Below are 17654 nucleotides of genomic sequence, written 5' to 3'. Positions count from 1 at the left end.
TCCTGCCAGCCTCAGCCAATAATGTTGAGGAAGGTATAGGCCGTGCGCTGTCCCAGAGCCTCCTACTTTGAGAAGGCCAGTGACTACTCTGTAGCCAGCGTTAACATGTCCCTGTGCCCTGGAGGAGAGACACACAGAGGCCGCTCCTGTTCTCCTTTCTAGGGCCGTACTTCTTTTTTTTTTTTTAATAGGGCTGCACTTCTGAAATATGAATTTGGCTTGTCCTGTCCACGCAAAACAGAAAGAGTTAGGTCACCACATAACTGCAGGAGCTTGCTCATCAGCACGCCCACCCTCCATCTATGATGTGCCGGCCTTGTGCTGGGCAGTGGGATATTTCCTAGGAAGACAGTTACTTCGGTCCATTTGTCTGTCACTGTGACCAAAATGCCTGCTATGAACAACACAGAGAAGGAAAAGTGTATTTAGCTCATGGTTTCAATGGTTGGTTCATAGTTGGCTCACTCCAACATGGCGGCTCGGCATGGTGGAGAGAAGCTGAACTCAACTTGGTGGTAGCAGGAAGCAGAGAGAGAAAAAAAGCAACCAGGGACAAATATAATCCCCAAGACGACACCCCCAACCCACACAGTGACCCACCTCCTCCAGCCACAGCCCACCCGCCTCAGTTACCACCCAGTAAATCCATTCTGTTGATGAGATTGGAGCCCTGATTCAATCAGTTCGCCTTTGAGGATTCCACCGGGTGCTCTGCCAGGCCTGGCTGACTTGACAATTCTCACCGTGGAGGAATTAGTCACTCTGTGCCAGCCTGTTGCTGCACCCAGGCCCCTCTTTTCCCCGAAGGCCTCTCTCCCACACCCCAAACCACTGCTTGTCTTAGTCCCATCAGTGGCTTTATGGTGTCTGTTGACTTTCTGGAAGATTCTCCTCAGCAGTGGGGTGCTGTCATAAAGGGTGGGCAATCAAAATGAACTGCTGCTGACCACGTGGCTTGTTCCTAAGCAAGCCCATCTGAACAGCTTCCTCTGGCCTCGCAATTTTCTAGTCTCATTTCCCTACCAAAATATGAGTGATTACCTAGTAAGAAACTGTACTTCGTCTCCCAAAAAGGCGATTTCTCTTGTTAGGGCTGTGCAAGGAGGTCTGCAAGGCTCAGCTAGGTCTGTAAGGAGAGGTGAGCACAGGGTCACATGAGTTGGATTGACGTGTGTGTCAGCCCGAGCCCTGTAGGGCTCACCACAGCCACGCCAGCTCTCCAGCTCCGTCCTGTGGCTGCTCCACTCCTGGCTCCAGCATCCCTGCCCATTCCGCCAGCCCTCCATTTTACAAAATTTGGTCTTGCTAAATATTGAGGAAATGCAAAAGAATAGCACCTACACTTAAGGTTGAGGAGTCCGGGTGTCCATGCACCCTTGTCCCTGCCTGGCCTCAAGACCGGGGTGTGCTAGCACCTTCGGGGTCCCCAGTGCCTCATTCTCCTGCCCTGGGTGCATCCCACTTCACAGTTGTCCAGGAGTTTGGATTTTGAGATGGCCGTCCCCTCACCTCACAGCAGTTTGCCTGCAGCTCACTCTCACAGTGATGTGTTCTTTAGTTCTGCTTTGTGTAAACAAAACTACTGCAGGCTTCTTTCTTTGGGAAGTTGCCTTCCCCACTCCAAAGTATGTTCTGGAAATTCACCCGTTACCCACAGGGCCTTAGTCCATTTCCGCCCTGCTCTGAAGCCGGCTGTGGACGCGCATTTGGGACGCATCTGTCTTGGCTGCTTTGAACTTGACGCCTGGACTGCACCGCCCTCGGGCTCCTGTGTTGTGGGTTCTTTAGAGTGAAGATGCTGGGAACAGAATTGCTGAGTCACAGGGTTCTCACGTTCGAACCCTCCCCGTGGCTGCCAGATGTGGTCAGCACTCACTCCCAGCAAGTGGGCTTGGAGAGCCTGGCTTGCCGCCCATCAGCCCCGCCCCCAGGCCTGCGTCACCCACCCGTTAGTCCCTTCCTGTGTTGGCTGCTAACGTGCCCTTCTCATTAAATACCTACTGTGCTGTTTTGCCTCTCTTTCTATGGAGTAATTTTTCCTCTATTAATGTGAACAAGCATTTTCTATATTCCAGCACTCTAGTACCATGTGTTGCAAATATGCTTTTGCCCAACTCAGGCTCAGTCCCTTTCTTCCCTCAGTGGTAAGTCTGCATGAAAAGTCTCTCTTGGAAGATGGTTCCGGTTCCCCACACGCTTTCCTACCACCCAGATACCCAATTGCCAGGTCAGACCTTGCACCTCCGGACTCTATAACATGATCAATTCTGTCTCAGAGCACCAGGTCTGTTACCACTCACTGCCTCCATTTCTTTCTCCTGTAAGAATCAAGAGCAGCTGAGCTGCCAAATACTGCGGGCAGGCCTCCCAGACTGCCCCAGCATCATGGATGAATAGCCCCACCTGTCTTCCCAGTTGGCATTCACTGCCCTGTGGTGACCCTAGAGGTCCCCATACAGCCTTAAGGGCACTCTGCTAAAATCTGGGCCTGTGTGGGTTCAGAATACACCCTGGGAAAGTTGGCACACCTCTGGTACAGTGCCTGTTTGGGTAAGAGTCCTGGCCTAGTCTTCCTTGGGCCTTGCTCAGTGGTCCTCGGCTGAAGGCAGGAATGACACACATATGCGGGAACAGATAGCAAAGGGCAGAGCCACCCCTGGGGGCTCGCTGTGGCCTGCGAGCCCAAGGAGGGCAGAGTGACCCAGAGAATGAGCCAGGCTTCCATCCGGGGAGGGTGCTCCAGGGTTTTTCTAAAGGATTCACTGTATATCCCTAGAAACGCAAACCCCTTAGCATGTTGTGGAAAGGGCTTGGTTTCTGGAAGTTTCTAATGGGCCTATGGAAAGCCTGGTGAGTGAGCACAGGTTCACACATGAAGCCAAACCAAAAGCCAAACCAAGGCAAAGCAGGAGGGGAAACTGTGTCCTGCACGGTGTGCAGAGTTCTGCTCTGTTTGTTGGCAGGGCCTGCAGTGGCAAGCATGGGTGCCCGGGGAGGGTAGATACTCCATGAAGTCCCAGCTCAAGGAGGAAGACTGGCACAGAGTGGCCAGGCCAGGCCCCAGGGGATATGGCAGAAAGGGCCTTGATGGGGTGCTGTCTGTGTTGCTAAGAAGGTGTGGGCCTGACAATGGGGAGCTGGGGACTGCGATCCCAGAGGCAGATGTGGAAGCTGGCTAGGAGCCCCATAAGCATGATACCTCTGCTGCCCGGGGCACTGCAGCACTGAGGATCCTTTCCTGGCCTGCCCACCACAAAAAGAGCACCCGCTGGGCTTGGGTTGTTCCAAAAAATAACTCACTGGTCCCACCCTCTGAGCACTGGCGGTCACAGAAGAAAGGTGGTGACCACATGGTGTGATGAGGCTGCTGCAAGGCTGCCCCACACCAGGAAAGTGCCCTGGGCGCTGGCGCGCATTACAGCCCCAATGGGAGTCCTCTGTCTCCGGTTCCAGAAGTCAGAAGTCTGAACTCAGGGTCACTGGGCAGCAATGAAGGTATCGGCTGGGCCTCCCCTGCCCCTAGACCTCCCTGCTGATCTCAGACACCACATCTCCTTTCTGCTTCCAATCTCCGTCTGCCTCTGGTTTCAGGCCCACCCTGACCGTCCACAGCCTCATCTCAAAACCCTTGGGCACATCTGCGAAGCCTGTTTCCAAATAAGGTCATTCACAGGATGCAGATACCTTTAGGGGAGCCGTCATCAGCCTCCTGCACGCCTTCTCCCTTCTGTGTCCTTCGTCACCACAGACCTGTCAGGCCCCTGTTATGATTGCTCTTTGCAGATGAAGAGACGGGGGCACACGCCTGCTCCTGGCCACATGTGTAGCTAGAAGTGAGCTGAGCCGAGCTGGTGCAGGCCCCACACCGTCTGCCATGCCTGCGCTCCTCCCCTGCTGTCCATTAATTTACTTGCACACACATCCTACCCCTGCCCTGGGCCCACAGTGGTCATAGGGCCTGGGGCCGGGTGAGCAGTGCACAGAGACAGGCCAATGCCTACTCCCGGGGATGCTGTCCCCTGGGCAGGCAGGTGTGTGCGCACGGGCTAAGGGCGGAGGGCAGGAGCTGCCCACCCCACAGCATCTCACTAGGCTCCTGAGTTTTACCAGCCAGGAGGCTTGTGGGCTTCTGAGCTGATACCTCCAGGGGCAGAACAGGTTAAGTGGGAGCAGGATGCGGATGAGAGGAAAGGATTGGAGGTGCAGATGGCCAGGGCCAGAGCTATGAGGAGAAAGAGACGGCACCCAAGACACACAGGAGAAGCAGGTGCAGCCACATGGGATTGCAGCCCTGCTCACCGGCCACAGAGGCCACATGGTACCCACAAGCAGGCCCAGGTGGGTGTGCAGGCTCAGAGCCTCAAGGGACTGAGCCCCTTTTCTTATCTTCAGAGGTGGCTCCTGGGCCAGTCTGGGCCATGCCACAGTGGGTCTCAGTCACTCTGTCTGTGAACTGGCACATCTGGGGCCTGCTCCTGCAGGAGTCTGACTCCAGCGAGCTACATAGGAGGCTTCCCAACAAAGCCTCCGGGGGCTGGGTCCCTCGCTGCTCCCATCCTGCAGAGTCTGGGTGAGTTAGCACCCTCAGCTGCGCATTGTTCAGCCTCCCAAACAGGTATGGTGGGTGGAGCCTCGTTCTGCCTACGTTAGAGACACGTCCATTCCTGCCCCTGTGCTCTGGTGCGACTGCACCACAGTCAGACGCCCAGCTCCCCCATCAAAGCCCTCTCAGCCCTCCAGAGCACACTGGCTCTGCCCTGGCATGCCCACCGTGCCCGGCCACAGCCTGCAGGGTTCTGTCCACCACCGCTCCTTTTGTCTCCTGCCAAAAATGCCATGCCTGCACATGAGGAAGGGCCTGCCGGCTCGTTCACACATCTGTCAGACACCAGAGGAAGGAGCACTAATTGAGAGCCTACTGAGTGCGTGGTGGTGGTTACACTGCAAGACTTACCTGCCTGACTCAAGCCCTTGCACAGCTGCCCTGGCCTGCAGGCAAGGGCCACCAAGGCTTGGGGCAGATGGTGCCGAGGCTGCAGCAGGTGCCTGACTCAGACCCTCTTCTGCCTGCCATCATTGTCCAACCTCTGTCACCCGTGCAGGTAGTGCTCCTGCCCTGCACGGCCCCAGGGTCAGTGTGGTACTGCTGAGGCCACATCCGGCAGAGAGAGGGCAAAGCCCGCGAGGACCAGGTGGGTGGCAGCCTGCACCTGGGTAACTGCTGCAACCTTGGCCTGCCCATCTGACCCTGCGGAGGCAGAGACCCGCTTGCAGTCAGCTCTAGGCGAGCCATGGGGGTTTCCTCGAGCCTGGTCCTTACATGGAATGGCTCAAGCGGCCTGGTGGTCACTGTGCTGTTCACGACTTGGTTGTGGCAGCTTCCCACCACAGTGCGCAGCAAGACCTCTCACGCCGCCCTGTGGGCCGAGGCCTGAACCCTGTCTGGAACAGGTCATCTGGAACCTCTGCTTCAGTACTGCAGGTGGAGGCAAACTGCCCAAAGGAACCAGGGCTTGGTCCCCCTTGCAGGACGCCGGGTCAGGGTTCTCTGGGCACTGGAGGCTGCATCAGTCACGGGCTGCCTGGACAGCCCTGACGGCTGCCTAAAACAGAGAGGTTCAGCTCAGAGAGGGTTAAGCAAACACAAACCTGCCTCTGCTTGGTGAATTGGAAAAGCCAAGAGCACTGGCACACCTTGAAGTTGGATCAGGTCAAGAACCCAGCTCTCCCTCTCACCTCTGGCTGTCCATATTGCTCCACTCCTGGGCTCTCTCTTGAGTTCCCCAGCTGATCCAAGCCCAGCTTAGCACACCCATGGGCACCGAGAGCTCCCTTCTCTGCACTTCATCTCTGAATCAATCGGGGTGCCTAGAGACACAGCATGCTCTGTTCAGCTGGGCTTGGGCCACGTGGCCTCCTGCCCAGAGCAGAAGTAGGTCCAACACGGGCCCAGCCCAAAAGCACTCTGTGGGCCCAGCCCTGCCAACTAAGGTGTATATAGCATATTTACATACATATATAGCAGCTTCACATCCCAGCCTTTCTCTGCACGTGCTGCCTCGTTTATTGGCAATGCACTTTTTTTGCAACTTCTATTTATCCCTTAGGACACAACCCAAGTATCACCTTCCTTGAGAAGCTTCTCTCCACCCACCAAGCATCTGCATGCTTTTTGCACTTGGCTTGGGTCATGTCACAAGGTGCAAGGTCAAGGAGTCGTTTTCTGGAGTTGTTCAATGCTCAGGCCCCTGTCTTGCTGCCTTGTGCCAGCTCGATTTGTGGTCTGCCTTTCCCCTGGGCTCTGAGCTCCCTGCCAGCCCTTCGGCACATTGCGAGGGTTGGACAGCCTTATCAGGGGTATGAACATGCCGCCAGTAGAACTGGGCTGGGTGAGCTCAGAGCTGGAACAAGAGGGAGAAGGCGACCTCAAAAGCGGCCTTCAACCGGGCGTGGTGGCACACGCTTGTAATCCCCGCGCTTGGGAGGCAGAGACAGGAGGATCGCGCAGGTTCGAAGCCAGCTGCGCGCACTGGCTTAAGAGACCCTGTTTCCAAATAAAAATGTAAAAATAGGTCTGGGAGTGTAGCCCAGAGGTAGCAGGGCTTCCAGGAACCCCAGTACCACCAAAAAAAAAAAAAAAAAAAAAAAAGCGGCCTTCAGGCTGAACACTTGTTCCAGGGTTGTTCGTGGCCTGGGAGCGTGTGGGTGCACATGTGTGTAGGACGTGGCCATCTTTTATACTGAGTGCAGATAGCTGGCTCCTCTTGCCTCATGAAGGCAGCCTCCTTTGGGCCTCTGCTTGACTGCCAGAATCTCAGGGCCATACAGGCTGGCTCAGGCCAGGATGGGACCCCAGCAACACAGTGGAAACGGAAGAAGAAAGTGAAGTGCTGCTAGGGACCACCCTACGTGCGGTCCTGGATTTCACCAGCAGTCCTCTTTCCTGATGATCCCCTGTGGCATCATGACCCTGTTTGCTGGCACAGGCAGCACCTGGCATGCACGAGGACTCCCAGTTAGACCCAGGATGGCACCAAGCGTGGGAGTATGAGAAGCAAAAGAGACTGCTCTGGCAGTGCCAGGCAGGGCCCAGATGTCTCTCAGCTCCCACACCTGGGGCCTCCAGAGTGGCCTCCCAAACCCGGTCCTGGGCGGCCCAGCACTGTAGACCTCACTGGACTCGGGGTAGAGCAGGGGGGTCCACACATCTGTTATGGGGGCCTGACTTGCTTCCCCACCGTCCCTAGGAAAGTCTGTTTTGGGACTGAGCAGTCCCCCGAGCGTCATGCCCAGTTACACCAAGAAATCAGGAGTCCTTGATGACAATTCAAATAGGGTAGGCACCATCCTTTTGGCTGACAGGGATGAGAAGGCATTTGATGCCAAAGATTGGTGTGGGGGAAGCACAGACATGTGCCAGAGGTTGGGCAGGGTCGCTGATTTTGCATGACCTGTGCGATTTCATTTGCAAAAGCTAGAACCTAATGTAGCAGAAGACTCCCCTCCATCCTTGTGGAGCAGCCACCGAGGGGATGTTTATGCAGCCCAGATGTGAAAACATCTGGGTGTCACCCGTTTGGGTCATGGCTTCTACTCAGCCCAGTTTTCATGCCCTGTGCAACAGAATCAGCAATTACCTCTGGTTGGTCCACCAACAAACCAACCATTCCTTCCCTGGAGCAACCAGTTCCACCAGTGCCTTCCCTGTGCAACACCCATCCAGCCTGAACATGGGAAGCCTCCAGGGTCGTCCTTCACAGGTTCTGACGCTGTAATAACAGCTCTTGCGTATGGACCCCTGCTGAGTTTCAGGGACAGTTTGGGGGTCTTTGAACCCCCATGGCCACTCTAAGAAGTATGCACATCATCATCCCTGTTTTACAAATGAGGAAAACAGCTTAGAGAGGTCCAGTACTCACGCAGCTGGGCTCCTGGTCCAGGTTTATCCGATACTCACACATACTGTTCTTTGTACTCTGTCAAATCAAGGAGACTCCCTATTTTTGAAAAAATTGAAGATGAATCCTTGGTAAACGTGGTTCCCAGGCACTGGCTTATGGTTCTGTAGCTCTTTGCCTATTAAATCTGATTTGTCTTTAATGGGCATTGAGGGTGAATGACCCATACAGGCTCCCATAGCTGCTGGCAGGCCACAGGTCAGCAGGCCAGGGGGAAAACGTCTCATCATGATGTTGAGGGGAAGCAGATGCCTCCTGGAGAGACCAGTGGCTGACATCCGAGGCCAGGGCTCTGTGAGTGTGACACCCATCGTCACCTAAATGGAGCCAGAATGATAATGCAAAATTTTAGTTACGGCACTACTTTCAAAACTCGTCCTTGACTCTTTTTCTCTTGTCATTCATCCTGCAGCCGAGTGTACCCTGCCAATGACTGCCACTGCAGTCACAGCTGCGCTTGCAGACTGCCTCTTGGTCCCGCCTTTGCGTGGTTGTTGTTATTGTTAATTTTCTCTGGGCCCCTGGTTCCATCCCCAGTAGCACCCAAAAAAAATCTCTTGGGAGATTTGTGTTTTCATGTTCCAAGCTCCACACATGTTCTGAGCATGCATGTGTGGCCTGGACCTGAGCAGGTGCTGGAGGATCAGGGCTGCAGTGCGGGTTTGGGGGGTGGGTGAAGCTGAGCTGGGCTTCGGCTGAGTGTAAAGAGTCCCATTCACCAGCACGGGATGGTGGGCGGGCAGCTCTGCCTTCTGTCTTAAATGTTCCAACTCCAATTCCGAGGATTGGTGTGTAAACTAAGAAGCATGGGTTTTTCTGGCAAGTCTTTGAGAGCTAAGGCCTGCTCGCGTGGGTCCAGGCTTTTGGCAGGGTGCCTGGTGCGTCTCTTTCTGAGAACCTTGTCCTCCGTCTCTGCAGGCCTCCCACCCTGAGCGGCAGCCCCATCATCTCTGACCTCTCCTTGATCCGGCTTTCCCCGCACCCTGCTGGCCCCGGGGAATCCCCCTTCAACGCCCCCCACCCCTACATGAGCCCCCACGTGGAACACTACCTCCGGTCTGTGCACAGCAGCCCCACCCTCTCCATGATCTCTGCAGCCAGGGGCCTCAGCCCCACAGACGGTGAGTACGACGGGATGTATAGGGGCAGCTGAGCGCGTGGGCAGCATGCACTGGTGGTCCCATGGCCCTGTCACACTGTTGGGTCCCAGGCCTCTATCCCTGGGAGAGTGACCGGGCTGGCTTTCACTCCTTCTGTCTCTGAACGTGGATTCTAAGTAAGTGAATGGCAAGAGCCTGGAGATTTGGGGTCTGTTGGGTTTTGTGCAGCACTTATACGACCTGCCACAGCAGGAACAGTTGAGGTGTGTTCAGACAGGCCCGGTCCCAGGTCAGAACACTGGCTGCAGTGAACCAAAGCTGCTGACGCTGGTTCTGAAGCATGAAGCAGTGTCTCGGGAGCCCTGGAGCAGGAGGCAGGTAGAGCAGGCTGTACTCCCTGCAGGTCAACACAGGTGGCCCACCACTCCAGACTCGAACCCGTGACCTGTGTGTCTCCGTTCAGATGCTTGAGAGAAAAGTGATTGGCCCAGCTTAGAGATCAGATGGCCACTACTGGACCAATTAATTAGAGTCAGAAAAGAGCAGGGTCACACAGCAAAAATCTTTCAGATTTCAAATTTTGGATTTCTAGCCTTCACGTCCACCTGACTGTTGTACATGTGTATGTGTGCACGCACACCAGGCCTGAGTAATCACGTCTGCTCGTGCCGTCTTCCTGGGAAGTGCCCTTTGTGCAGCATGGTTTGGGCAACACCCACCCTGACACTACTTCAGTAACCTCTCCTGCTCCTCTCCTTAAAAGCAACCAAGCTGCCTCTTCTTAAAGCATGTCTGGCTGAGACTTTGCCTCTTGGCCAGTCACTTCCATGCCAGAGGACGCTGGCAGTGGGAAAACGTGGTCCCAGAGGGACCTTCATTGTTACCTTCATTCTCCCCTGGAGGAACATCCCCTCTTGCCTTGTGTTCATGAGCTTGAGCCAAAGCCAGGGGCCTGGCACTGAGCAGGCGCAGACCAGAGTGTCACCACAAGAAGGAGGCGCCCGCCTCCAGATGAGCAAGTGGTTCCTTGGGCTTCATTCTTCCAGGGGGAAGTTTGTAGGAGAGCAAATGAGCGCAGCTACCTGACCTGAAAATGGCCAGCTGGAATGTGGCCCACTGTGAAATGGCCCCTCAGGGTCAAAACACAGCCTTGGTCTCTGCCAGGGCCCCCTGACTGGCCTTGACCCAGCCAGAGTCTCGGGGGAGAGTGGACTCAGGCTTCTTTCTCTGTGCTGCTCCTGATGACCCAGCTGGTTGTCGGGTTGCTGGGACCCTCAGGTTTCAAATGCTGCCTTTGAGTTGAAGCTCAAATGGGGCATTGTGGGCTGGACAGCACCCCAAAGGGTGTTTCCACACCCACAGTGGTGAGTGGTGCCTCAGTCAGAAAAGGGGACTTTGTGCATGTTATTAAGTCAGGAATCTTGAACTAGGATCATCCTGGATCAGCTTCATGGACCCCCAAATCAATGACAAGTGTCCTTACGAAAGACACTGATGTGACGTCAGAGGCAGAGGTGGGGATGCCAAGGATGCTGGCAGAGGGGAGGAATGGCTTCTCTCCTGGAGCTTCTTAAGGGAGCGGACTCTGCTCATCCTTTGATTTTAGACTTCTGGCCTGGAGGACTGTAGGGGAATGGAATTCTGTAGTTTTTAAAAAACATTTAGCAAAGCCGGGCGTGGTGGAGCACGCTTGTAATTCCTGCATTTGGGAGGCTGAGACAGGAGGATCACACAGGTTCAAAACCAGCCTCAGCTACTGTGTGGGGCTCTCAGCAACTTAGTGAGACCCTGTTTCCAAATAAAGTATAAAATAGGGCTGAGAGTATAGCCCAGAGGTAGAAAAGCCCCTGGGTTTCACCCCCAGTACCACACACACACAAAAAAAATTAGCACCAAGATTGTGCCTATCCTGTTATAGCACCCCTGGAATACTAGTATGCATGATAACAGGGTTCCTAGGAAGAGGCAGAAGCCCACAAATCTGTCAGGGCCACCGTGGGTCCTGTGTGATATCTGAGACAGGAAGGAGTAGTCTTCTTAACATGCCCATCACAAGTACTGGTTTTTATTAGGTGTGCCACAGTGGAGCTGGCTCAGCTTTCTGTGTAAACTGGGACTAGGGATGATATTGTTCTGTGGTCCCTGCTGAGTGGTGACATGGGGCCACCCATGCAGAGAGACCTTCCGTGAACAGAACACCATTTTTAAAATTTTTATTTTGTTTAGTTATTTTTTGCAACACTGAAGATGGAACCCAGGGGCATTCTACCTCCAAGCTACACCCCCAGTCCTGTATCTTTAGTCTTTTTAATTTTGAAACAGGGTCTCACTGAGTTGCAAAGGGCCTCGCTAAGTAGCTGAGGCTGTCTGCAAACCGTGATCTTCTGGTCTCAGCTTCCCGAATGCTGGGATTACAAGTGTGCACCACCATGCTCAGCCACAGAACATCATTTTAAGCCTGATCTCAAGACAAATACTGATGTGACTCCTCTAGCACCCACGTGCCCTGGCCACAGGAGGAGGCAGCGGTACAGGCTTATGACACTAGCGCCTGGCTGGTTTACATGGCACTAGGTCCCTCAGGGTAGACCAGACACCAAGCTGCAGGTGGACAGGGACAGCAAGTCAGGCCCACAGCACAGCTCTCAGGAAGCCTGATTCCAAGGCCTTCTGTGTGTTCCCAACCATGCCAGCCCCAGAGACCACCCTCCAGAGCCTGGAGAGTTCATGAGTGAGCCCAGGCAGTGCCTGCCAGACATGTGTCTCCAGGGAAGGCTTCTGGGTAAGGGGACAGGCCAGGGTGGGGGTGTTTCAGGCATGGACAGAGGCCACGGGCAGTCAGCCCGGCTAGAGGCAGGATTGTCTCTGGAGGACACAGCTGGAGACACTAGGAAGCTGACGATGGTGGCCAGCGGGGTCTGCTTTCGCCTCTTGTTGAATGCATGTGAGGTGCTGGGGAATCCACCAAGACCAACAGCAGAGACTGTGGGGCACAGGCAGGCATTAGCATCTCAGCCTGACACACGCCGCGGGTGCCCGCCCACTCTGGCACTGCCCACTGCCAGACCCACGCACGGTGCTGACTTGGTGTCCAAGTGCCGCCTGCTCAGGGGGGTGACGGGGTCCGCTGGCTCCTGGCAAGTGTGCGCTCAGTGTGAGCCAAGCTGCGCCATGTTCAGCAGGCCTTCAGCAGGCGTACTTGCCCCATATTACAGACAGAAAACTGAGCCCATTAGAGAAACAGCACCTTTGGGTTTAGCACACCCGGTAAAAATCTGGACTCCAGAGGTTCGGTGTCCAAGGGTCAGGTTGTCCTGATAGGCAGCACTGGCCCACTTCCTGGCTCCCCAGATACCCTGTCCCTCACACCCCGCCTCTTTGCTCAGCCCCTAGCAGAGCTGGCATGGTACGGGAGTAGCCAGGCCTGAGGCTCTGTGCTGCAGGGCTGGGGATCTGAGAGGCTTTGGCAGATAGAGAGCCCCCACTGGCCAGGTCTGGTCACCCTTGGCAGCCATCTCGCCCCACATGCTCAGGGGACACCGTCCAGGCCCAAGAGACTGCTGTGGCTCCCCCTTATGCTTCTTCTTTCCCCTTGAAGACTATTCCCCTGGGACTCTGTGCTCTCCTGGAGCCTGAAGGGGAAGGGAGAGGCTGCCGTGGCCTCTCTCAGCAGCAGCACTGTCTGAGCTGTCTCTGGCAGGCATGTGTATTTCCCGTCTTCCTTGGACAGGGAAAGGAGGGGTGGGTGCCAGGTTCTGATGGCTTCTTCCTCTCCCGTATATTCACAGTGGCTCATGAACACCTTAAGGACAGGGGTCTCTTTGGCCTCCCTGCCCCGGGTACCAACCCCTCGGACTATTACCACCAGATGACCCTCGTGGCGGGCCACCCCACGCCCTACGGGGAGCTGCTGATGCAGAGCGGAGGTGCCACCAGCGTGCCCCATCTCCACGACTACCTCAACCCAGTGGATGGTGAGTGCTGGGCAGGTGGACTGAGGGAGCCGGGCCAGAGCCAGACCCAGGGCTGACAGGTGGCCCTACAGCTGCAGCAGACAGGCCCGCTGCCGTGCTGTGAGCCATAGAAACGCTAGGTCTCCTGGCCCCGTGGGAAGTCCCTGGGATCCACAAAGGGCATTAGGCATTATGAGAACCACAAGGAGCAAAGCACTCCCTAGTGGCATGGCCACTGCTCGGCCCCTGGGACAGAAGGATGGCAGGTTCAGGGCCAGTCTCAGCCTCTTGGTGAGACCCTATTTCCAAAATAAAGCTAAAATAGGCCTGGGGTGTAGTTCAGAGGTAAGAGTGTCCCTGAGTTCAGTCCCAGTACCGCAGAAAAAGAAAAAACTCTCTTCCCATTGCTGCAGAAACTGCAGCATCACGGAACACTGCCCAGTACTAGGAACTGACAGACTGATGTGGCCAGTTATAAATGAAACAGGAGAGACAATGGGGGACAGGAAGGGAGCACAGACTAGAGGAAGGCTGGGGCTCGGCGAGAGGAGGCCAGAGGAGCAGCCCAGAGGAAGAGAAGATGGGTGTGCAGCCGTCCAGGAGACTCGCTGGGCACACACTGCCTAGATCAGTCAGACCTCAGTCCTCTCCGCAGAGTCCGCCAGTGCAAAGGGCCTGGGGCAGTGCATGTCTGCCGAACTTGAGACATAGCCGGGGGGTAGCCTGGGCTGCATAGTCTGTGTGCTGATCCGAGCACTGATTCCAGTCAAGGCAGAGCTGGAAACTTAGTTGTATTCCCATTAGTTCTGGAAGGCAGCTCCTCGAGCAGGTGAGGCGCTGAAGAGTTCGGGAGGTATCCCTCGGAGCTGCCGCAAGGGGCCCATGTCCTGGATACAGGAAGCTTTGGGGGCCCACTGACACCAGAACTTCCTCCTGGTGCTGCCCTCGGCCCACAGCCTCTGATCTCAAGCCCCCTTACCCCTTCCCAGCTGCTGCCGCACCTGTGGGTCCTAGAGCGGTCGAGGGGTGAGGCAGGATGCCTACAGTGAAACCCCAGCCCCAGGGCAGTACTGGTGCTGCAGGAGGTTTGGGAGGCCCCTTCCCGCTCAGCCACCCCTCCAGGAGAGCCTTCTGTTCTGTAGGCGTGCTTGAGATCTGGCCTCTGGCTCTCTGCAGCCTCCTGTCCCCACCCCTCAGCCACTGGGGGACCGCCCCTCCTCCGCCTGCCACTTCATTCTTTCCAGTTCCCACCCACCTCATGTGTTCCACAGGGCCCCATGAGTGTCTCTTGACTCCTCCAAAAAAAGTTTTGCTAGGAAATAAAGCCACCATCCTCCTAAGACTGGCCTCTCCCAAAGTGGCCACGTGTCACCCTCTCCCAGAGAAGAAAGAGGCTGCAGCACGTCACAGGGATGCCACCTGTCCTGATCGCGTCTGTCCCACCCTCTGCCTCCCCCAGGATGACGGCTCATCCAGGACTAAGCCACCTCCTGACCCCAGCTCTGCCGCACCAGCGGGGCCCGAGGCAGCGGGAACTTGAGCATGTGATATATAACACAACGCAGACCCCTCCTGGGCTTAGACGGGGCCCTGTGTGCCCAGGGTGAGAGAGGGAGGAATGGCCATCACAAAACAACCAGGAACAGAAAGAGGTGAACTGATGAGAGCAGAAACCGCCCGGCTGGAAAAGCAGCTGGGCTGGCGGGCAGCCTGGAGGGGCGGCTCCCCACCTCCCAGGGCACTGGGTCCGCAGCAGCTGGGAGCCGCCATCTCCCAGAGGCAGGAAGCTCAGGGAGGAGCCGGAGGTGAGCTCATGGGTGGGCTGAGCGCTCAGTCCATAGGGCTGGGTAACTCCTCACCCAACGGCTCCCCCCACTTCCGCCTGGGTGCTCGATGGGCTTGGGATGCAGTGGGAAGTCTGGCCAGATTCCAGGTCTTTCCTAAGCTGTTCAGACTCTGGCATGGGAAGGGTTGAGCCATGGATTTCAGGAAGAGGTAATTGTATTCCTAACCATGACCAGCCAAGGAAATCAGCAATCCTGGATTATCTTCTAAATTTGTCCCTAATTAATATCCTATTTTCCCCAAAAAAACAACTTACTGTTTTTTTTTTTTTTTTTGTCTTGGTGATTGGTCCCAGAACCTCATGCATGCTAATAACTTGCCCTGCCACGAAACTACATGTCGCAGCCTGTCTACCTGCCTGCCTTTCTGTCCTCTCCTCCCTCCTCCTCCTCCTCCTTCCTTTTCTTCTTCCTCCTCCTCCTCCTCCTCCTCTTCTCTTCCTCCTCCTTCTCCTCCTCCTCCTCCTCCTCCTTCTCCCCCCCCCATCTCCACTGAGGATTGAACCCAGGAGCATTGAAACAGGGTCTTGCTAAATTGCTGAGGCTAACCTCAAATCTGGGATCCTCCTGTTTTGGCCTCCCAAGTACTGGAATTACAAGCGTGTGCCACCACAACAAACTCTTTAAAACCCAGCCGTTTTCAATCCAGCTTAAGCTCAGGCTAGAATCTCTGCTTCTTTTTTAATGTTGTGGCCCTTGACTCAGCTCTGTGCCTGTGTGCACATACTTGTCTACAAAAGACTGCACAAGCCCGGCCGATCCCCGACCTGCCTCCAGAGTGTCCAGAAGCCCTGCCCACTCCAGTATTTTTAGCAGGTCCTAGCTGCTCAGATTTGTGGAGCGTTACCTGAAAACCACAGCTTGGTTTTCATTTCAGCCAATGTCATCCACAATATTGTAGATTTCTTTTTTTTTTTCTTTCTTTTTTCTTTCTTTTGAAACAGGGACTCACTGAATTGCAGATGTCCTCACTAAGTAACTGAGGCTGTCTGTGAACCAGAATCCTCCAGTCTCAGCCTCCCGAATGCTGGGATTACAAGTGTTTGCTACCACGCCCGGCCGAATTTCATATTTTTAATCAACTCACCTTGGGGTTGAATAAATGGATCTTAAAATGAAACTTTATATTTTATCCTGAAATGAGGAACCTGGCATGTCTGCAACAGGTGTCTTACTTGGGCTGTGGAGGAAAGCCGAAGGGCTTCGAGGCCTCTCAGGGTCTCCTGTGGGTCCCAAGACCCTGCCCAGTGTCCCCCAGGGCCTGGGCCTGATGCAGGCCCAGGCATTCCACCGTCCAGCCATTTCCTCTTGCTCCCCAGGGGCCTCCGCTAGCTAGGGTAAGGCCGTGTGGGAAGGGAGGTCAGCCTGCCAGTGGCTCTGGAGGGCACAGGGCTCAGGATTGAACAGCAGCCCGCAGCGCCCTCCCTCCCCACCCCATTCTGAAGCGCTTCCATTGAAACGTTGCCTGTTCGCTGCACATATTTCCTCCAAACTGTATTTTATTGTCATATTGACACTAATTTGACTCAGATGTCATCTGTGCTCTGACACCGGTTCTTTATGCTGCCTGTAGATCTGGGGGGTGGGGAAGGTGCTCAGAAACAGCAATCATACCACAGAGAGGCAGGAGGTGCTGGTGGAAAGGCCTTCGGAACCCACCATGCCCACAGGGGCAGGGAGACTGAGGCAGGTGAGACCAGGCTGCTGGCCCCCAAGGGCAGGACTGCTGATGGCAGCATGGGCTGGATGGATTACCTGGACCCACTCTACTCTCCCTCCAACCAACACTATGAGGCTGCTTCCTGGGTGGGGCCTTCATTGCACTGGGGGCCTCCTCTCCAGCCTCCTGGCTCCGCAGCACCCCCTGTAATAGGGGGTGAGGGGCTACAGACAGCTAAGTGTGGGGCAGGCTGATGTCAGTCCACATAACACCCAGACAAGGTGTTGGGCCGTGCAGGTAACACTTAGTCCAGGCCCAGCCACAGGATGTTTTCACCCTGGGAGAAGGCACAGCCCACCCCAGGCTTAGGAGGGCACAGGAGCCAGGTGAGTGGTGCACACTGTAACCCCAGCACTTGGGAAGCTGAGACAGGAGGATTGTGGGTTCCTTAGCAACTTGGAGAGACCTGCAGCAACTTAGTGAGAAAATAAAAAGATAGTTTAAAAAAAAATGGAGGGCTGGGGATATAGCTCAGAGGTAGAATGCCCCTGAGATCAATCCCCATCTAAAAAAAATAAATAAATAAGCCAGGTGTGGTGGCGCACGCTTGTAATCCCTGCGCTTGGGAGGCTGAGACAGGAGGATCACGCAGGTTCGAAGCCAGCCTCAGCTACTTAGTGAGGCTCTCAGCAACTTAGTGAGACCCTGTTTCCAAATAAAATATAAAATAGGACTGGGAATATAGCCCAGAGGTAGAAGGCCCCTGGGTTCCACCCCCAGTACCACCAAATAAATAAATAAAAAATGAATGAATGAATGAATGAATGAATGAATGAGGGCATCGAGCACAGAGAAGTCTCCTGAGTGCTGTGCCAGAATGAAGTTCCCTCCTGCTGCTCCAGCCCAGGCTCTGGGGGATTCCCAGCCCTGACTCCACAGAAGCCTGTGGATGAGATGCTGGTCATGAGAGTCCCCAAGAGGTGCTGCACTGCAGCTAAGAGGAACCTACCCAAAGCCACCCAGATCAGAGTGGTCAGAGGTCGTGGCCTGGGTCCGCCAGGGTCTTGTTAGGGCATTCTTGTGTCCGCTACCTTTCCTGCTATCCTGTGGGGAGTACGCCAGTGTCTGGGGTAACCCTG

General features: G+C 55.2%; 1 protein-coding gene across 1 annotated transcript in view; it reads left to right on the top strand.

Moving 5' to 3' along the window:
* GLI2 (GLI family zinc finger 2) overlaps positions 1 to 17654 on the top strand; it is a gene marked incomplete at both ends in the record, with an annotated part of 146500 nt that overhangs the window by 109560 nt on the left and 19286 nt on the right. The window contains 2 exons of the mRNA XM_080690102.1: positions 8877 to 9079; positions 12847 to 13032. Of these exons, the coding sequence (XP_080546228.1) occupies positions 8877 to 9079; positions 12847 to 13032 (389 nt within the window). The remainder of the gene's footprint in view (positions 1 to 8876; positions 9080 to 12846; positions 13033 to 17654) is intronic.

Source organism: Muscardinus avellanarius, assembly GCF_963383645.1.
Source record: "Muscardinus avellanarius genome assembly, chromosome: 2".
NCBI classification, from domain to species: domain Eukaryota; kingdom Metazoa; phylum Chordata; class Mammalia; order Rodentia; family Gliridae; genus Muscardinus; species Muscardinus avellanarius.
This window is presented reverse-complemented; position numbering and strand designations above follow the sequence as displayed.